This window comes from Takifugu flavidus, chromosome 9 (genome assembly GCF_003711565.1).
Source record: "Takifugu flavidus isolate HTHZ2018 chromosome 9, ASM371156v2, whole genome shotgun sequence".
Taxonomy (NCBI): domain Eukaryota; kingdom Metazoa; phylum Chordata; class Actinopteri; order Tetraodontiformes; family Tetraodontidae; genus Takifugu; species Takifugu flavidus.
In genome coordinates, this window is record NC_079528.1 from 11,546,937 (window position 1) to 11,568,128 (window position 21,192).

Here is a 21,192-nt window from a genome sequence, read left to right on the forward strand (position 1 = left end):
TTTAAAGTTGATGTTGCTGACAAGGTGTGTGTTTGTCATTATTCAGACCTGTTTTAAGCCATTATCAAAGGGTTTAATGTCGTAAAAATGAAAAAAAATTCCAATTACATTTTATCCTTTCCCATAAACTTTAAATGCATGTTTGCGTTCTTATTTTTTAACGCTACTGAGTAAACACATTTTGATGCAGATACCCTGTCAGCTTCTGCAATAATTGCGGTTCAGTATCATGTGGATTATGTCAGAATAAAGAAAATGAATTTTCTTTCAATTGCCCCATTAAGGCGTTTTGTCCGAGGCTGAACGTCGCAACACTCTGTCCAACAGCAGGATGCAACGCCCACTTGTCTCGTTCTGAGTCAGCGCGCACATCGGACATGACAGGACGCAAAACATGGCGAAGTGCACCGAGCAGGGGATCCGCCTGAGCTGCGTATGTACCGCTGTCCCTGCGGGAGCGCCGTCAGTGGGCTTCATCTGATCATTCTTCTCTCTCCCTCTCCTTTTTAAGATGAACCCGGCCTTCCTGAACAGCAACAGCACCAGTCACACCTGGCCCTTCAGCGCAGTGGCCGAGTTAGTGGGTAAGAACGCAGAGGCGCGCCGCAAAAACAACGACCTGGGTTCGATACTCCCGCGCATAATATGTGGAGGTTTGCGTGTCAGTGCCCGGGTTACCGCCCGTGAGCGTGCGTGCGTGCGTCTCTGGGACGGAGTGCAGCAGCCAACCGCCGCTCCGAGAGGAGAAAAGTCCAGGGTGAAAGAAACAGTTTGCATGGGGCAAATTGACATCGCATGGTCATTCGCTTCCGCAAAGTGCTCCGCTTTACAGTTTCAAGATGTTGTTGTTGTTATTGTTGTTCATCCCTCTCCCAGAGCCGCTCTGCCCTGTCATAGATAACCAATAGTGTTTAGATCGGTTCTTATTTTCTACTAAAGCGTGTTGCTGTCCGACCAGGAAATGAATTGTAAAAGCTTATAGCGTGAACGCGGCGCGATAGACGCTTCCCCACCAAACGGGATCTTGATGTGCCTTCACGGTTTAACACGTGGTATTTCCCTTTTGCACTATGTTTTCTCGCCTCACTACGTTTCATACTTGTTTCTAACGAACATTCTGACTTTCTTAAGCGCGCTGAGAACAGAAGAGAACATTGCGGTCTATAGCTGCACACAACTGTATCGTGCACGCAAACCAAATCTAATATCATGCGGCAGTTTAACTCCTATAAACTTAATGTACAGGTGTGAGTAACTATATGTTGCAGGCAACGGCACATGTAACAATAATAACAGTTTTCTTTGTAGAAAAACTGCACAAATGGCCTAAACTGCAATATTTATTTTCATTTAAAAGTCTATTTCTGCTCTTGAGTGTCCAACCAAGTGACGACAGATGAACTCCTGCACGGAAGAGATCCCCAATGTGCGCCTCGAGTGGCGACAATTGGGAACTGCACCCCAAAAGAAACTCTTAAAAACGTTTAGTAATAGAGTTATTGCATAAATACTATTTATTAATGAATATCATTTAATCTAAATCCAAACATGGTACCTTCTAACAGCTTTTGCACGTTAGTGGGCTTAATGTAAATCATGCACTTGGTGGCTTTTCATGACTAATCATGCGGATTCGTGCAAATTCAAGTGATTGTAATTCCAAGATCCCTATTATCATGTTCTCGGCATTCGATGTTTGATAAGGCTTTTTTTTATTTTTTTAAAGATAACATACAGAGCGCAAATTCAAAATTCTTGCAGTTGTTTGTATAATGATTTTCATATGACAATAGAGCTTCCAGTTCTGTAGTTTGAAACCACGTCCACTCAGAACAAGTCAGAAGCAAAGTGCATTTCTAGTGAAACAGTAGGATGATCTATGGTGTTTATACGCATTTAAAATGTATTGAAAAATAATTTAAAGATTTTAAAGAATATATCTATGTGATATAAATATGTATATGTGCACACGTTTTGCAGTTTTTGGTCGGCTCCACCAAGAATATGAACAGAAGTCCTACAGCTCTGTCGCCATGATCAAAAATTGTCATTGTTGAGGTTTTTCTGAGGTTTGCTGACATTAGAGTGTGTTCCCTAGACAATGCATCAGATCCAGGCGTGTGCGCCAAACAGATGTGGATCGACGTAGTGGAGGAAAAAGGCCATCTTTGCCTAACTTTCACCGATAACGGCTGCGGCATGACTCCCAGCAAACTGCACAAGATGCTCAGGTGAGACGTTCGTCTCCATAGATACGTCTAACCTCCTCTTCTACCACTGTCTACTGTGGGATAGTCACCTTTGACCTCCTCATGTGTGTCTTATATTAGAACGCAGACGGATCTAGAGTCATTATATCAAAGGGTTCCGCTCTGTCAGACACACACCTGTCCACCATAGCTGGGTCCTTTTTTTGGGTTTAGCCAGACATTGAAGGGTATATTTTTAATAATGCCAGCCTGAGACAATTATCATAAATGCTATTTATGCTCTCAGAAACCATTAATGTGTCAATGAGTCTAATGTTGTAAAGAGAAAATCCATTTTCTTTGCTTCCTGATCTTTTTCTTCACCTTTGTCCAGCTTTGGTTTCACAGAAAAAGGTTCAGGCAACCTCAGCCAGCAGGCCATCGGGGTGTACGGGAACGGCTTCAAGTCCGGCTCCATGCGCCTCGGCCGCGACGCGCTCATTTTCACCAAGAACGGCGGCTGCCAGTCTGTGGGGATGATGTCACAGACCTACCTGGAAAACATCAAGGCTCAGGCTGTCTTGGTCCCCATTGTGCCCTTCAACCAGCAAACCAATATCCTTCACGGAATGCTGTGGAGAAAATGTCATGGTGCATTTTTCTGTGTAGCTTTCACGTTTCCGACCTTAACCGGGATCACGGTCTCAGGTGGAGACTCAGGATTCAGAGAACAACCTGAAGGCCATCCTGGAAAACTCCATCATCACCTCTGTGGAGGAGATACACGCACACTTCGACTCCATTCCTTCCAAAAAAGGCACCAAGATATTAATCTGGAACATTCGCAGGTCCAAAAAACTAACAATTTCCCGCTTAACTTTCAAATGTATAGATAATCTACATTTTATTTAAATTGAACTTTCCCAGGTGGCATTGATAGACCAGCATTGTGCTCTTTAACCCAGTCCCATGAGGACTAGTCCCTCTAGACTAGCATAGTCTGGACCAGACTGCCTCTGTCTTTAATGAGTTGTCCCCTTTCGCTCCGAAGGACCAAAGATGGGAAGCCAGAGATCGACTTCGAGACGGACGTGACCGACTTCCGCTTGCCGTCAATTCAAAGCCAGGACATCAAGAATGGTCTGAGTCGCAGTGGGTCCATGAGACACGAACAGGATGTTCCAGAAATGCAGTATAGCCTCAAGGTAGGAACATACAGATCCAAAAGTACTTTGTACTTTACATTCTACCTATTCCTCACTCTGTGTAAGTGTATTTCCCATCTCTGCTCTCAGGCCTACCTCAGTATCTTATATCTGAAGCCAAGGACACAGATTTTTCTGAGGGGAAAGAGGAATATACCCAGACTGATCTCGAAGGGGCTGAACATCATACAGCATGACGTGTACAATCCTCACTTCACCGTATCCTTGTGTGTGGGGGGTAATAGAGCGTCAGGATAGAGTGTGTGTGTCTGTATCTGTGCCTGACCCATCACAGTACATCAGGTCCGCTCTTTTCTCCTCCTGTCAGACATCACAAACACACTAGCATGAGGTTATTCTGCACAGTTGGCTTATTTTGCATCTAAATTTAGCAAATGCAGGGGGCGCTGTGGGAGCTGGAAAGGTTTGGGAGATGTTGGCATTTAAGGCTTTCAGAAAGGTGAAAGTGTTTGTTCTTTGCGGTGCTGGCGACCTTGACTGGCGCTGATCAGAACGACAAGGTGAAGGTGACTTTTGGGATGAACCCGGGGAAGAAGGGCCACTACGGCATCATGCTGTACCACAAGAACCGCCTCATCAAAGCCTACGAGAAAGTGGGCTGCCAGCTCAAAGTAGGAGAAACGGACTTTCACCGCGTGGGGAGCGCCGCAATCCGGATCTTAATTGTCGTCTCCTCTCCCTCAGACTTCAGGTCAAAGGTCAGGAGTCGGGGTCATCGGGATCATTGAGTGCAACTTCCTGAAGCCCGCTCACAACAAGCAAGACTTTGAATATACCAAAGAATACAGGTGCACACACACGTGCACAAACACACGCACACGTTTGTACTTTTAAAACAGTGTTTTTGAACCGTGAAACAAGCTGCATCCATCTGTTAAACAGACTGATGTAAAGCATTTTAGACATTTTATTGCAGTTATTTTAGTCCCCTGGCCCAGCAGCGCACGGCTCTCATCCCTAAGAGGTGACCCACTGTTCTGCCTCCTCCTCCTCAGACTTACCCTCGGCGCTTTGGGCGTCAAACTCAACGATTACTGTAAGGCTGTGATGCACCTGTGGGCCAAGGGACGAGTGTCTCTGGCTGATGGCGAAGGCGAAGAGGAGAGCGCCGGCGCTAAGTGAGTCTCCACCTCTTTGTCCTACCTGCAGCAAAACTTCACACGTAAAACAACTGAAAACTGAATATATTTCATTCCCAAATCTGGAAAAAGCTTTTACGACGTGTTTTCCGGTCGCCTGCCCTCCGTTTCTGTTGTTATAGTTACCAGACAAAGCCGCTGCGTACGGGTGAAGTACAAACGTCCTCACAAGACAGAGCGGCTTGTTCCATCATGTGAGACAAATATTGAAGATGATTGTTTTAGCAGTATCAGATAAGAAGCTAACAGCTCCTGGCTATGAAAGACTCCTTTCAGAACCTCAACGGGCAGTTTAAAGGAACTGCAGCCCACTCAGAGCTGGAGATACCCCCTCTGTATGTGTAACTGCCCTGCCTACATGCACTTTTGAAGCAGCCAGCGTGTCTGTGTTTACAGGGCTCTGAAGTGGTTACAGTGTCGAGAATGCCTGAAGTGGCGGAGCGTCCCCGCTGATCATTACGAGCAAGTCCCCGAGAGCTGGACCTGCAGCCAGAACCCTAATCTACGCTACAGGTGACCTCGCCCATTCCTGCGTTTGACAGGAACAGATTCCACAAACGTTAACGCTAATTCACAGCCAATGTTGGTTTGAGACGACAAAGACAAAGAAGTCAGTGGCGGCTGAAAACACTCCAGGCTCTGAATTGTTGTCTGGTTGCTCCAGCTGAACCTGTTTGTCTTTCAGAAGTTGCTCAGTGCCGGAGGAGGCAGAAGAGGAGCCGTCAGCCCCGATCTACCGGAAAAGCCACAAGATACAGTTAGTTATATCCTCACACTCCCACTCCCCCAATAGCTTTTGGTCTTAATTGTCTTTGTCCTGTCTTTTATGCAGAGACTTTAAAAAAAGGAGAAGACACATTTCCAAAAAGGTATGAAAGGCCTCTGGCCAGCAGGACCACAGGTCAGGCTGTGTGTGGAGATTTAGCTTGTTTGTGTTCCAGGACCACTCAGAGGAGGACGAGACCCTTTCACAGTGCTCCTCGGAGCCGCCCGAGTCCGTCCAGTCCTCAAACGCCTCCGTCCATAGTTCAGCTGATGGAGAGCACACAAAGGAGAGCACGCAACATGCTAAAGAACAGACCGATCACACGGGGGATTCGCCACTATGGCACCCGAGCGGCCGCGCACGGGCCCCAGACACAGAGCACGTGGAGGAAGCCAGGGAGGAAAAGCAAAGAGCAGACAGGGACGGAGACACGTGCCAGCAACGCACGCCGTTTACGAGAGAGTTGGTCATCAAAGGGAACGCACACGAAGAGGAGCCCAACAGGGAATGGGATGAAAGGCTTAAAGATGAAGACGAGGATGAAGAGAAACACACACATATGGAATCAGAGGCAAGAGCGCAGGACAACAGAGACACCTCAAGGTACGTGGCGAGGTTTAATCCTGGATATCTGAACACCTTACAAGCATAAAAGGGAAGAAAATTAAGCTGAAGGTCTCGTCTGAGTAACTGGTCTCTGCATTCTTCAAGTCAAAATGGAGGTTTGGACGCTCCGATTGCTGTTTTTGTTGTGTGAGCTGCTGCTCAGCTGGTGCCTGACGGGACGGATGCATCACCAGCAGCCATGTTGGGCCCCGCCTCGCTGTTGCAACACTCACAACATCCCACCTCTTTGAATCCTTAACGAAGCTTTTGTTCTCCGTAGCAACAAGAGGAAAGCAGAACCTTTATTTTCCTGCGTGAACAAGAAGTCGTGTCTTCAGAACCAACAGGCTGAGGCAGAAAATGTGGAAGAAGCAAACCCTGAGAAGGAACCCGGCATACCTGAGATGTCTTCAGAGAAGACCAACAATGACAGAAGCAGCCGAGTGGACGAGGACGGGGACACACCCGAGCGAGACCAGAGTGGACCGCCGTCTCTGGACGAGAGGGACCGGGTGGCCAACCTGCAGAGGCTGGCCCGGTTAGAAAAAGAGGTGCAGAACCTGCGGAGGCTTCTGGGTTTACAGGTGAGTTTGTGGTCACGTTAGCTGCGATCCTGATTTTGCCTTTGAAGCATATCTGGAATGGAACAAAAAAGTGTGATTTTATGGTTTCGCAATTCTTTTTGTAAATGAGGAAAAGTGACGACTTATTGTCCGTCGTCTCCTGCAGAACTCACCTTCTTCTCCCAGTCCAGCCCAGGGTTCAGGAGACTGGGCTGAATTTGGCCAGAGCGCTTTGGCCCAGAGTGTAGGAGAAGAGCCTGAGGAAGAGGAGGGTCCCAGCAGGATGCAGTCCAGTGACAGCAGGTGGGTTTTGAAGGCACAGATAATATCCTATAATTAATCCCTGGCGATGGCAAAAAGAGCCATTCTGACTAGTTTACCACCTTTACCCAACCGCATTATTATTTTAAAGGACTTCTGCATGAATTTATTACTATTATTACTATTTTAACCTCACGGTTGATACTAAGCTAAATTTCTGACTTTAAACCACCAAACAGTTTTGCAGACAGGTCGTCGCAGGAGTGTCTGCGTCTGATCAGGGCCAACGTGGTGGTGCTTCTCACAGTGGTCATGCCCGGCCTGGATTTGACCAATATCAGCACAGAGACCTCCGATGTGGACAGCATCCTGGAGCAGGTCCTCGAGTTCAACTCCTGTAAACTGAAAATGCTCCCTGATGCACCAAAATGAAGTGTTACTGTTGTTTGCTCAGCTTTATTTTCATTTTTATTTTTTTTATGTTGTACATTATTCAGACATGAACACCAAACTATAAATGTCAATATGGGACGTATGCTAAAGCTAAAGTTTAACATCTCAAAATTGCAGCTTAATTCTTAAAAAAGAATGCAGACTCATTATCTTTAATGATGCAAGACAGTAACAGAGGAAACTTACCTACCCTTTGTATGAAGATGAATGAATGAATAGGTTCCCATTTCATTGTCACAGGTGTGAATACAAATCTTGTTGAGAACCTTTATGCACGACTTTAAATCCATTATCATGAAAGAAAAGAAAATATTCTAACATCTGTAATATTTCCAACTTTTTCATGTCATCATATTCATACAGAAGTGATAATTTGTGTTCATCTGTCGAATAAATATAACTTTTTACAATCATAACTCAAAGTCGCCACTAGACGGCGACAGTTTAATAATCCATCCATCGTCGAACTAACCGCTCTTTCCTGGTGGGGGGTCCGGAGCCCTCCAGCTACCCCGCTACAGGTGGGCTACACCCCGGATAACTCTAATAATAATTATAATGCTCTTTACAGTCAAGACAGGGATTACCGGACAGGCATGAGCTTGGAAAAGGTGTGTCGAGGGTCTTATCATCAAGATGATCTGGATGTCATGGAAAGAGCTAATCTCTTTGATCATATAACTTTAAATAATATTTACATCTTTCACAATTTTCTGACAATCCAATGTGGTAGATGATAAAATCACAATCTAAATAATTTCGGTTGCCTTCAAGTGGGGAGGTTAAAAAAATATATAACTTTTCTAAGTGAACTTAACAGAGAAACCTCTTTGGTGTTTGGGTCTATGGTTGATCCTGTTTGGGCCGTCTAGTGCAGTGTAGTGGTTTGTTTCTATTTTGGATGGATTACCACATTACTGATTTATCACATTACTCCACATAAAGAATTCAATTACACTGCCTTGAAATTAGCATATTCTTTGCAAATTTCATAACAAAAGAACAGAAATGAAGCATTAAAGCCTTTGTGGGCTTATCAGTTGTACTGTGGAGACAATTTTGAAAGCAAAATAAACACGTAATTATATTTTCTTTGGGGGGGATAATATCCAGGCGCCGATTAATTCATCTGACCGTGTCATGTTCCTAAATGGCCACTAGATGGCGATAAATTAAACATCCAAACACTCATGTGACGCTTAATGTTGATCTTTTATATATTATTCCTAAAAGCTGTTTTCCACGTGCCTGAACATTTCACTCTTTTCCTGTACATCTTCTCTACTTGCGCTTTTATTTACTCCATTTCCATTTTCTGCTGCTTTAAATCCCCCCAGCATCTCTCAACCATTGCGTGTGAGATGAACTTCCCCTCTCTGCAGCGCTCGTCCTTATAAATTTGCGCGCACGTAGGGCGCAGCAAACGTTTGACCCGGGACGCACTGCGATGAGGACGGACACACTCCTGCTGCCGCTGCCGCTGCTGCTGCTGGTCGCCGCCTTCTGTGGCGGAGACGCGCAGCAGCCACCGGCGGCCGTCAGACAGTATTATATCGCTGCGGTCGAAATCGGCTGGGATTATATCCATGTGGAAGACGGTGACCCAGCGTCTGAGCAAAGGTGAATCCCGATAAAATCGTATTTATTTAAGATTCGCAGACTTTGACCAATCAGATTGACCAAGTTTAGGTAAACAGAAGCGGTTTGCGTCTTTAGCGCACTTTACGCACTTTTTTTTTTTTCAGAAAAAAGCCGAAAGATATTCCTCAAAAATATATCAAGGCAGTGTACAGAGAATATCTGGACGCGACTTACACAGTTCCCAAGCCGAGGCCAGCATGGACAGGTAGGCCACCTTTGATTTGTGAGACAAATATTCATGTTGGCCCCTGTAACGGACTCCAGACCATGAATTTATTCAGACCACTACAACATGAAACGAATCTCTAAACAAGATTCTGAGGTTCTGATAGGGTTCGGTTGATTATCGGCATCTTTCTGGTTGCAGGCATTCAGGGTCCGGTGATCGTGGCCCAGGCTGGCGAAACAGTGTTGGTCCACTTCAAGAACCTCGCCTCTCAGCCCTACAGCATCAGCCCGGTGGGGATCTCCTACTGGAAACACTCTGAAGGTGAAGTTCTGTTCCAGAGGTCCATTAGTCAGCACCAACCTCTTCCTCTGTGGTTCCTGACTCACAGATTCACATTTACACTCCAGGTGACATGAGTCAGTGAAAAATGCTACTGGAAAAGAGCTTAAGGAGCTTTTCTCTCTGCTACTGCTACTTACATCAGTTCTATATTGTGATGATCATAAAACAGACTCATCGTGGATTAACGTTGTCTGTAATTCCACAGAAATAACAGCAAATAATGATTGCGGATATCTTCTGGGTGCAGATTAGGCCCACATGTGCCAGCCTAACGGCCAGCAATTATCTGCTCGGCACAGTTACAGAAATCCAATGAAAATACTTCTCATGTCTCTTACGCACGATGACTGTGAGGCTTTGGGGGGCGTTAATTCCATTCTCAGAAGGCATTTCGTAAATTCTCGTGAAAGGCGTTGGTAAATATGTTTATAGTCAAGAAAATCTGGATCTGTTGTTTCCAGGAAATATCAACTAATCGCTTTGACCAGATGACTTCGGTCAACGTACTCTTGTGACACTTGTTTTCCTCCTCCTGCCGCAGAAGGAAAATTCAAGTGTGTATTTTCCCACCAGGAGCTGGATATGATGACTCCACAGCAGGTCATGAGAAGGAGGACGATGCCGTATATCCTGGAGGATACTACAAGTACGTCTGGGACATCAGCCCAAAAGACGGTCCCACTGGCAACGATCCCGAGTGCCTCACCTACTCATACTCATCTCAGGTTGACCCGGTCCGGGACGTCAATTCAGGACTCATCGGCGCACTGCTGATCTGCAAAATGAGTAAGAGGGTGGTCACATTCTGGTGTGGTGTATGAAAACATGCTTTTCTGCTCAGGGCCCCACATTTTCAGACTGGGATTTTAAATAAAGTACATTTAAAATATTTCAATTAGTGGGAACATCCCAGCAAATATTCCTGCAGCCCCCCGCTCCTTCCTGCTATGAAACACATGATCCCATGATGAGCTTCTCGGTAAGGGGCTGCGGGGGGTTTGTCCTCAGAGGGTTTATCCTTTACAAATGAGGAATTCCCAACCAAGAGGAATTATAAGCACATGTTCTCGATGCTCATGTAATATTTGCAATCACGTGTTCCTGTTGTCCTCTCCTGCATGTGCTTGTTTAACCTGTGTGTGTGTGTGTGTGTGGTGTGTGTGTGTGTGTGTGTGTGTGTGTGTGTGTGTGTGTGTGTGTGTGTGTGTGTTCTCAGGTGCATTCACAGACGAGGGCCAAAGGAGGAATCAGGCGTTCGTCCTGCTGTTTGTCGTTTTTGATGAGAGCAAAAGTTGGTATGGAGAGGTGGGAGAGAGGAAGAGTAGAGATAAGTTCAAGAGGAGCGACAGCAGGAAGGAATTCCACACCATCAACGGATACATTAATGCCACGTTACCTGGTAACCACACAGATTGTTCCAGGGGAGAATGTTTTACTTCTGCACTCCCTCCGTATGTGGTCTACAGAGGAATTCATTTACCCTCTCTGATGGTGTGTGTGTGTGTGTGTGTGTGTGTGTGTGTAGGCCTGAAAATATGTCAGGGCCGTAATCCTGTGATTTGGCACCTAATCGGGATGGGCACAGCGCCATCAATCCACTTGATTCAGTTTCAGCATCACACTCTGGAGGTAACTCAAGTCTTGTGGAGCTACAGTAACAATTTTCTGGCAAAACTTTAGTCTGTCTGTCTCAACTGCAGGTGTTGACGCACCGTAAAGTCACAGTTGAGGTGACTCCGATGACATTCGTCACTGCGGAGATGAAACCTGCTACGGTTGGCAGATTCCTCATCAGCTGTCAGATCCACGCTCCCCGCCACGGTAAGAAACCCTGTCCCGGCTCCTGACAGTTGCCATAACTACAGCTACATTGTCCCATAAGCGGTCATTTGGATTGCTGTGGCCGATATCGCCCTCCAGATGGGATGAGCGCTATGTTCCTAGTGGAGAAATGCCCCGATCCCGTCGTTCTGCCCGGTCCTGACATGCGTAATGCCAAGCCCAGCAATGACGACGACTATGATTACAATTACGACGGGGAGGAAATCTTCAACATCATTAACTTTAAGCCGAAGAAGCTGAATCTTCAAGTCCGATCGAGCAGGGGAGCAAACTTTCAGGTCTGGGAGCATTACATCGCCATCGAAGAGCTCACCTGGGACTACACCCCTCATCTCAGCTCAACAGACAGGTCAGAACGATGGAGGAAGCACATTCAGGTTTGTCTCATCTCGGACTGAGCCGCATTTTCATTTCCAACGAGCAGCGAGCTGCAGTCGAGGTTTTTTCCCACATCTGCGAGTCGCCTGAGCTACAAATATAAAAAAGTGGCGTTCGTGGAATACACAGACAAGTCCTTCACTCGGAGGAAAAACACTGAAAAGTCACTGATGGGTCCACTCCTCAAGGGGAAAGTCGGTGATCAAATCCACGTGAGTCGATCAGTTTTCATAATTTGTGCTCCGTCAAAATCGGAGCTAACTGTAGTTCATTGATGACTTTCTTGTGTCTCCAGATCACGTTAAAAAACACGGCCAGTCGTCCTTTCAACATCTACCCCAACGGTCTCAGCAGCATCCGGCCGATGAAAAGGTCCAAGAACGGTAAACTAGGTTACTTCATATTCATATGTTATTACACCTATTACAACAATTCAACCTAACACAAGGAAAATAATTAATTACATCTAAGGGAGCATTATTAAGCCAGTGCGCATTTCAGCAAGCTAGCATTTAAATTAAAAGCCCTTTAATCCAACTCTTCTTTAAAATCACTTCAAGTAATAGCATCTAATACATAAATATTACAAAATTATTTCCAATTATTTTAACAAAAAAGCTTCAGAAAAGGACTTGCGCACAATGGGAGTTGGCCCCAATGAGACGTTTGGCTACATTTGGGAGTTGACCGCCAATGACAGGCCCCTAGAAGAAGACCCACAGTGTCTGACCCAGCTGTATCAGAGCACTGTGGACCCAGAGAAGGACTTGGCCTCCGGCCTGGTGGGAACCCTGCTCATCTGCAAGAATGAAGCTATCGACCAAATAGGGCGTCTGGTGAGGAGAACATCTGAGTACTGATATAAAAACCCTTCTAAGTCAGTGCAGCAGTGTTGCATTTGTGCTCTGTCTGATCTGTTGCGTGCAGGTGGGGCCAGACAAAGACTGGAGTCTGGTGTTTGCTGTTTTTGACGAGAACAACAGCTGGTACATGAAAGAAAACATCCACAACACAACACAAACACCAACCGGCTATAACGACACAGACCCCGACGTCTACAACTCCCATGTCATTTACAGTGAGTTTAATGGCTACTTCATCGATTTTAGTGGACCGGGTCATGCAGAAATGTCACGGAGCAAAATAATACAAATAGTTTAATCACGCTGTGACTAATACTGTAGCCGACCAGCAGAGGTCAGTGGACAGACTTTTGTCACACTTTTGGGGGGATCTCTTTATATCGTATCTCTCAGGATATACATCAAGTTTCAGTTCTCGGTGTATCTTCTCCTCCAGCTGTGAACGGCATCATGTTCCGCAGGCGTCAGTTTGTCATCTGTAAAACCGACGTGGCCTTCTGGCACGTTGCCAGCGTGGGCACCCCGACAGAGTTCCTCTCCGTTTACTTCACGGGAAACCTCTTTCAGCATCAAGGGCTCTACCAATCTGTCCTCACACTCTTCCCCATGAGTGGCTTGACCGTCTCCATGGAGCCTGAGGTTGTAGGTAAGAGGGAAAGTCTCAGCGCCTCAAATGTTTCAGTTTCGAGAAGTCAAATCAGAGCTTCCTCAAATACGTATGCGCAATCTGTGGCTTCAGTTTGAACCCAGCGTGTGGTAATCTATCGTCATAGGTGAGTGGGAGATCGGCGCCTTTGACGGCAGCCTGAAGAGCCGGGGGATGAGTATTCAGTACACTGTTCTCACGTGTGAGAGAGAAGACCTGTTAGTTGACCATGAATTAGATGAAGTCGATTTCTCAGACTATGTTGATAATATGGTTCTTGGTCTAAGGGGCATGAGGCCTCGGAATCACACAGTGTTGCTAAAAGTGTGCAACAAGGTCCCCATTAACAACAGCACCCACTCAGTCAACACATCCACTCTAAACGCTACCGATGGTAGAAGATGCTATCTGAAGAAAGTGACATTAACACCACCCGGAGGGGAGGATGCCAACATAACATCAGGAGAAAGAATCCCAGAGGACATCTTGGAGGAGCTACAGCTTGATGGCGAGGTGACAGCGGCACCAAGTGGAATTCTTCGTGTGGGAGAGCAGGCTCTCAGACGGAGGCGCCAGGCGGAAGACAACAGTACAGATTTTGACATATATTCTGGAGACGAAGGCGGCGAGGAGAGGTCAGAAATTCAGGAACGTCCTGCGGAAAACAGGACCACCGCCAATGCCACCGGGATAAACAGGACCAAAGAACTTGAAGAGGGCAATGAGATCTTACTGACCGGCAATCCAGGAAACAGCAAGAGGTCCTTCACCGTAGAGCCAGTCACCTCAGAGGAGATGGTTCAAAACTACATTATGTCTGAGGAGGAGAAGCTTAAACCGCATCACCAACAACCAGGCAACATCGCAGTGAATGAACTGTCCGTCGAGTATGACGACTACAACCAAGAGGTACTATTGCTAATGCGCGTCTGTCGCTGAACACTGATTGAACCTGAAGAGCTCCAAACCCATAACAAGCCATCAATATAACATTTTCTACAGGAGAACAGCACCTCATATGTACTCAGTACAGACTACATGGACCTGCGCTCCGGAGAGGTCAGATATCCCCATTACTACATAGCAGCAGAGGAGGTCACTTGGGACTACGGTGTCAAAAAACCATACCAGCTCATCAGACCAAGGTAGGAACATGACTTCTCCTGGGACTCAAGTGTGAAATTATATGTTTTAAATCCAGTGTAGTCCAAATTTGACTCAAATCTTTCTTCAGAGAGATGAGCCGGGGCATGAGGAAGTTCCTGCCACAGTATAAGAAGGTGGTATATCGAGCCTACAAGGATGAAAGTTTTCGAGATCCGGTAAGCCAAGGGGAGCTTGAAGCACATCTAGGCATCCTGGGACCCTTCATCAAAGCTGAAGTTAATGATCTCCTCACAGTAAGTGGTCAAGTAACTTATCACCGGTTAACGGTGAACAGTTGGATGGATGAATGGATGGATGGATGGATGGATGGATGGATGGATGGATGGATGGATGGATGAATGGATGGATGGATGGACGGACGGACGGACGGACGTTTAGTCACCAATGTTTCCTGCATGTTTAAGGTCGTCTTTAAGAACAACGCATCCAGGCCGTACTCCTTCCATCTTCATGGAGTCTACGATCGCAACCAAGGGGCGTCTGGAGTCCCAGGAAAGCCCTTGGCCCCTGGAGAGGTGCAGACTTATAACTGGAGAATAACCAAGACTCAGGGACCCATGGACAGCGAGTTTGACTGCAAAACTGGGACGTACTACTCCACTGTGGACAAGGTTTGGATGGTCCTTCTCCTTCTGTACGGGTAAATAGAATAGGGGTAGAAAAAAATAAAAGAACTCTGTGCTTCCAGGAGAGGGACCTCAATTCAGGATTGATTGGGCCACTGGTGATTTGTAAGCCCGGCACCCTCAGCACCCGTCTGCACACTCAGCCTGACGTGCAGGAGTTCGCCCTCCTCTTTCACACCTTCGATGAAACTAAAAGCTGGTACATGGAGGAGAACCTGCGCAGGTACTGTGCTCCACCCTGTCACGCCAACACTCAGGACCCCTGGTACCACATCAGCAATAAGTTTGCAGGTATGAGAAAACTGGAACTGCTATAGACCCCAACGCTTACGTACTTTATTTCTATAATATGCTCGATTGTTTTACAGCGATCAATGGTTACGTGGCCGAATCCCTTCCTGGCCTGCTGGTGGCCCAGCACCAGCGAGTCAGGTGGCACCTGTTAAATGTCGGCAGCGATGGCGAGTACCACGCTGTGCACTTCCACGGTTTACCTTTCACCGTTCACGCCAAAAAAGAACATCGCATGGGGGTCTACAACCTCTTCCCAGGTAGCCCCAACACAGACTCATCAGGAACCCCAGAAAAGATACACACTGTTTACATTCTGCATTAAAAACATACAAAAAAATACAACCAAACTTCTGTTCTTTACTGTGATTCCTACACGCAGGAGTGTTTGGGACAGTGGAAATGAGACCCCCAACAGTTGGCACGTGGTTGGTGGAATGCACCGTAGGAGAATCCCAGCTGGCGGGCATGAGGGCGAAACTGCTGGTCTATAACCCACGTAGGTGCCCACTGGGGAAAATATGTAAACGCTTGTGCGTCACGGTTAAAGCCATTGTGCCACTGAAGTGCTGCCAGGTTCTCAAATTTGGGCTAAATTTCCTGGAAGTGAAAATTTAACATAATTTACTGTAACATATTATTCTATAGTTTAGGTATAAACAGCATCAAGAAAAGATTTCTTCATTAACTATTATGTGGAACGCATTGCTGATCTGCAAGTGTCTGATATTTCCAGAATGTAGCCGGCCGCTGGGGATGAAATCAGGAAGAATCGGGGACTCTCAGATTAAAGCATCAGATTACATAGGTAACATTTTAATCTTTATTTCTCCTGTGCGTAGTAAGCGAAATGTTGAAATCAGAAAATGACCACGCTCCTTTAAAACCTGTTTCCAGGCAACTGGCTGCCACACCTGGCGAGGCTGGATCAGTCAGGATACATCAACGCCTGGATGGGCTATAACAAGGCATCTTGGATACAGGTGGGACACGCACACAAGTACTGAACCTAATTTGAACCCAGACTATCTGTGACGGGTCTTCGCGTTACAGGTGGATCTCCAGGCGCCCACGTTGCTGCACGGGGTGCAGACGCAGGGAGTCAGGTCTAATCTGAGGAACAACTACATCACGGCATTCACCGTCTCCTACAGCCTGGACCAGGAGACGTGGTCCACGTACCGAGGGAGCGGCAGCAGCCGCAGCAGCAGCACAGCCAAAGTATGAGTCCCACATGTGCAGGTTTCTGGAGATCACAGCATTTTACAGGCAACTAACAGAAACCTGAAAAGTTGCACGAAAGTATTTTAATAGCTGTTATTTGTCGCTGATGTCAGGTTCACTTCAAGTCTCCAGCAGATAATCAGAGAGGAAGCCAGTTGCTTCCTGCAGCGTTGGAAATCAGTCTGAAAAACACGTTGGCTCCATGAGATTTGGTTTGCTCTTTGTTTTTCCCCAGGTGTTCAACGGTAATCTGGACAACTCCAGGGTAAAAAACAACCCCTTTGTCCCCCCGTTTGTGGCGCGCTACATCAGGATTCATCCACTGTACTACAACCAACGGCCTGCCCTCCGGATGGAGCTGCTGGGCTGTGACCTCAACAGTGAGTTTCACCGACAGGAGCAGAGGTTTGCTTTACAGCCAGGAGTGCTGAGAATCGTGTGTGTGTGTGTGTGTGTGTGTGTGTGTGTGTGTTTCCAGGTTGCTCTCTGCCCCTTGGACTCCAGGACAGGCGGATTCCCGACGAAAGCTTCGTTGCCTCCTCTTCTTACTGGTCTCTGTTGCGTAGCTGGACTCCCAGCCTCGCTCGCCTTCATCAGGAAGGCAGCGCTAACGCCTGGAGGCCGAAGGTGAACGCAGGTGCTCCTCGCCCATGGCAGCCTTGTTACATTTTATTAAAACTTTTTTCCTTTACCGTCATAGAACAACAATCCCCACGAGTGGCTGCAGGTTGATTTGGGCAAAGTGAAGCGTATCACAGGGGTGGTGACTCAAGGAGCGCGCTCGTTGCTGACCAAAATGATGGTGACCGAATTCTCGGTCACCATCAGCCGTGATGGCCAAGCCTGGAGCAGCGTCTTGGAAGGGAGCTCCCAAAGAGAAAAGGTACACTTACTGTCATAACCTGGAGAAACCAGGAGAGAAGTAGTCATTCCTTTTTAATTGACTTACACGGACGTGACACTTTAACACGTCGGGGTTACATGGCGCCGTAATGACGCTCGTGCTGGCGGAGCTCTCTGTGAAACTATGTTTCCATCTTCAGTGATGCTCAGTAGATGTGATAAATTCCACATCGGTGGAGTAGCTCGGCCTGCATATTTGCGCGTTTGCTTCCTCTCATCTGTCGCAGGTTTCTTATCTAGAGAGTTGCTTTTTGTGTCGATTTTAATGATAAAATATCACCTTCAAGTAAAAACAACAACAAATCTAACAGATACTTCAGGGTATGCATTTGAGGAATGTTTTTCCTAACCCATAATATTCCTCATCTCCACCATCTTTCATGCTACGTCGAACGCTCTGTCCCTCTCCACTCTTCCTACATTTCTCCATTTCCTTTCTCAGATCTTCCAGGGAAACAATGATTCGGACGAGGAAGCTCTCACCATCTTTGACGCGCCTCTCTTTGGACGCTACATCCGCATCCACCCCCTGGGATGGATCAATGACATCGCCCTGCGCCTGGAGGTCCTGGGCTGCGACACACAGCAGACGCTCTGATGCGTCTGAGCCCTCCCACCGACGGCATGCAACATGTATCCCGGTTTCACTATATCGTACTTCTATTTTTCCATCGCCTGGCATATAACATATTCTACTGCATGACGTGATTGTATCGGGACAGCTGTTTTTAAAGTGACCACCTTATAACAATGTGGGCACGGCTGCCGCAGCTGTTAGCATGTTTCTGTTTGTCTCTTAATTAAAACAAACCCAGGACAAACCATTGGAAAGTAAGCTTGTGTAAATATCTTAGACACAGAAGGATGTATAAAGTTTGAATGGCTGATGTATATTATTGGGGACATTTTTATGAAAGTATGATTCTGAATGCAGAATAATAAAGGGAAAAGTCTTTGTGTTCAGCATCTCCGTGTGTTTTATCTGAAGCTCAGGCTTGTGCCCTCAAACAGGTTTTGGTCTCTTGTATCAGCTCACTCTTTCCAGAACATTATCTTTGTTCTTTCTTTCCTGTGTCTATCTTCAGTCATGTTTCCCCCTGTTATTTTGGCTTATCCACCTTCAGCAGAGCCCAGAACGCCGACACGTCATCGTTCTTCTGTTACTCGTTAAAGGGAAACGTGCGCAAACAGGGATGAAATGAGGTGATGGGATGATTAGGAGGAATAAACTGTATTCCTTTTGTCTGATTATGTCAGGGGAGAAAGTGGCAGTAGCACAGAGTGTGTGTGTCTAATCAGCTTTTTATCAGCAGAGGAAGTCTCCGGGCCAGGGAGGTGTGTTTGGTTTGGAGGACAGAGTCGTGGTGAACAGGACGTGCAGCTGGCACAGACATGGAAGCAGAACACTGTGCCTGTTTCTCACGCTCAATCTCTGCAAAAACAATAACACGCCAAGGGGCAGATCACCTGTAAGGGCTGATGCACGTCCAGAGGTCACGGGAAGTGAGTTATTCTGAAAGTGACCTTTGACCTTTTATTTTTCACAAATCTCACTAAATCTGTTAGCGAGCGCTTCCCCGTCCACCTCTCAGGTGTGGCTTTGTCAGCACAGCCACAGATGCCACCTTGTTGATGGCATCTTGAGACGAGCTCCTGAGGCCCACCGTTCTGCCCTAAATCCACCACCGTCACCTCCTGTTGCAGCAGGATCAAGCACGGCCCCATGTTGCCTGGATCTGCACACAATCCCTGGAAGCTGAAAACATCCCAGTTCTTGCACGGCCAGCAGACTCACCGGATATGTCAGCTACTGGACATGTTTGGGATGGAGAGCTGGGATGAAGAGGACCAACCTTCCACAATCAACAATTGTGTCACAAATGGGGGTCATACTAGATACTGACCCCAAGAAATAGGGTTTTCATGAAAAATGGGAGCAAAAAATGTTGCATTTGTACATTATATATGAATAAAATATGGAATCTCAGAGTTACAGAAGAACAAATGGTGTCTTCCTGTAAGCCATTAAAAGAAAATTCAGTCATTACAAAAAGTGTATGTAACTCGTGGAAAATGAGCCAATCTGGGTATTCAATAGATGGAGGAAGTTTGTAAAAGTGTGTTAAGGCAAGTTTGCAACATGTAAAGCTGTCATCAGGACCAAGAAAAGAGAAGTAGTCCAAGAACGCATTCCCTTTTTAATGATATGAGAGATCTTTAAAGCATCCGGATGGACGAGGCAGTGAGGCTAACAGGATAAGAAAATATGACCCTGGATTTATTAAGATACAAGAATTGTTGCCCCACTGCCCTTTCTGTGAACCCTGCATACTTCACCTGGGCAAGAACATTATTTTGGCAGATCTCTGAGGAAGTGCTGTGACATCACAGGAAACAAAACAGTGTCACAAATGAAAAATTACACCACGATTTATGACCCTTCCTTTACTAGGGTCAAAGGTCACTAGAGGATGAAATTCCCCCCAAACTAACAAACTAGATGACTCTGGATATTAATGTAGATTTTAGTGTTTTGTCAGGTTTATTATTACACTTGAAAAGTTCTGCTGAATTTATTAATTCTGCTGAATTTATTAATTCTAACAAAAATGAGACGTGTCTACATTTATCCGTGACAAACCGACGGTCAGATTTTCAGCATTTTTAGTTCAAACATTTCCTTCCATAAATGACGGAGGGGCGACACTTAGTGGACAAGCAGTGGTACTGCACCCCCTACATCCCGCAAGGACCAAATCATATACTGTAGATATTCTTAAGATAATGTTCAGTTTGTTCATTTGAAAAGTAGAAAATGAATTCAAAAACCAAAATTTGAAATTGAAACTTTAGGTTTTGAGGTTCAAATAATAAGTGTAATCATTTTATTCATTTTATAAGTATTGTTTTTTTAGTTTCTGATATATTTTTTCAGGTTCAAAACTTTAATTCATATATTTTTATTTTAAATGTCGACACCAGCAAAGCTATAAAGGTGTTAAAACTGACGTGTTATCAATCTGAATACTTTCTCTCAACATTTTATTGCACATTATGTCTACGTTGATTTGCGCATTCCCGACGTCATTGCGCCCCTCTAAACGCAGCAAATCTGTCGCTCCTCATTCTGGATCCATCATTTGTTCCTACACCCCCAGTGGGGGGAACCCCCACCCACAGGAAGGTCTGCACCAGAGAAACATGGCATGGACCTGAAAAACACATTCAGTCCAATATTCAGTTTTAAAGTTTTGAATCTAAACACACACTGTGACAAAAAGATAATATGAAAAGAGGCCAAGTCTCAAGTATTAGTTTTTTACTTTATTTATTTATTTATTGACTGTCATCAGTTAAATTAGCTCAGTGCACTTTTTCAGCCACCGTAATGATTTATTCAGTCTCAAATATGGAATAACCTTAAACTGAAACTCAGCTATCTCAAAACAAGTGATGTATCCTTACATCATGTTTAAATATTTCTTGACCACAGAATTTTAAAGAAGCCTCAAATGCTTTACACCTTGCAAATCTGCAGTCAACTGCCACTTTGCTAATAAAAGCCAGACCCCCATTTGCCTTCAGACCTGCCATAATTCTCCGTGGTATACTGGAATGTTGTATGTTGGAAACATTCCTCGGAGATTTTGGTCCATATTGACATGACGGCATCGAGCAGTTGCTGCAGGTCTGTCGGCTGCATGAAGGGAATCTCCTGTTCCACCACATCCCACAGGTGCTCTATGGGATTAAGATCTGGTGACTGTGGCCACTGGAGTAGAGTAGACCTATCACCATGTTCCACAAACCAGTTTGAGATGATCTGAGCTCTGCAACAAGGTGCATTATCCTGCTGAGCATAGCCATCAGAAGATGGTCCACTGTGGTCATAAAGGG

At 45.9% G+C, this 21,192-nt stretch overlaps 2 protein-coding genes across 5 annotated transcripts; both read left to right on the forward strand.

Annotated features, from left to right (window-relative positions):
• The first annotated feature begins 261 nt into the window (after positions 1-261).
• Positions 262-7,619, forward strand: LOC130531150 (MORC family CW-type zinc finger protein 3-like). 3 transcript variants are annotated; one of them, XM_057042963.1, is made up of 18 exons: positions 262-433; positions 512-584; positions 2,099-2,231; positions 2,584-2,804; positions 2,890-3,037; positions 3,241-3,394; positions 3,485-3,613; positions 3,907-4,026; positions 4,100-4,203; positions 4,411-4,533; positions 4,677-4,748; positions 4,951-5,067; positions 5,240-5,311; positions 5,387-5,423; positions 5,496-5,923; positions 6,207-6,510; positions 6,656-6,792; positions 6,990-7,619. In XM_057042963.1, the coding sequence occupies exons 1-18, from the start codon at positions 395-397 to the stop codon at positions 7,180-7,182; spliced, it is 2,604 nt and encodes an 867-aa protein (XP_056898943.1). In that variant the 5' UTR covers positions 262-394; the 3' UTR covers positions 7,183-7,619. The 3 variants fall into 3 exon arrangements, with proteins under 3 accessions (XP_056898943.1, XP_056898945.1, XP_056898946.1); XM_057042965.1 differs by lacking the exon at positions 4,677-4,748; XM_057042966.1 differs by lacking the exon at positions 262-433 and having other exon boundaries at positions 2,598-2,804.
• A 992-nt stretch (positions 7,620-8,611) lies between these two features.
• f8 (coagulation factor VIII, procoagulant component) lies at positions 8,612-18,261 on the forward strand. 2 transcript variants are annotated; one of them, XM_057042961.1, is made up of 27 exons: positions 8,613-8,823; positions 8,949-9,049; positions 9,212-9,334; positions 9,929-10,141; positions 10,572-10,754; positions 10,881-10,984; positions 11,056-11,176; positions 11,276-11,546; positions 11,622-11,787; positions 11,871-11,958; positions 12,194-12,411; positions 12,503-12,653; positions 12,875-13,084; positions 13,212-13,993; positions 14,087-14,229; positions 14,319-14,484; positions 14,656-14,862; positions 14,940-15,168; positions 15,246-15,428; positions 15,551-15,667; positions 15,905-15,976; positions 16,066-16,151; positions 16,222-16,389; positions 16,628-16,772; positions 16,871-17,019; positions 17,093-17,275; positions 17,738-18,261. In XM_057042961.1, exons 1-27 carry the CDS (start codon positions 8,651-8,653, stop codon positions 17,891-17,893), a joined length of 4,908 nt encoding a protein of 1,635 aa, XP_056898941.1. In that variant the 5' UTR covers positions 8,613-8,650; the 3' UTR covers positions 17,894-18,261. The 2 variants fall into 2 exon arrangements, with proteins under 2 accessions (XP_056898942.1, XP_056898941.1); XM_057042962.1 differs by lacking the exons at positions 16,871-17,019; positions 17,093-17,275; positions 17,738-18,261 and having other exon boundaries at positions 8,612-8,823; positions 16,222-16,395; positions 16,628-16,750.
• The last annotated feature ends 2,931 nt before the right edge of the window (positions 18,262-21,192 follow it).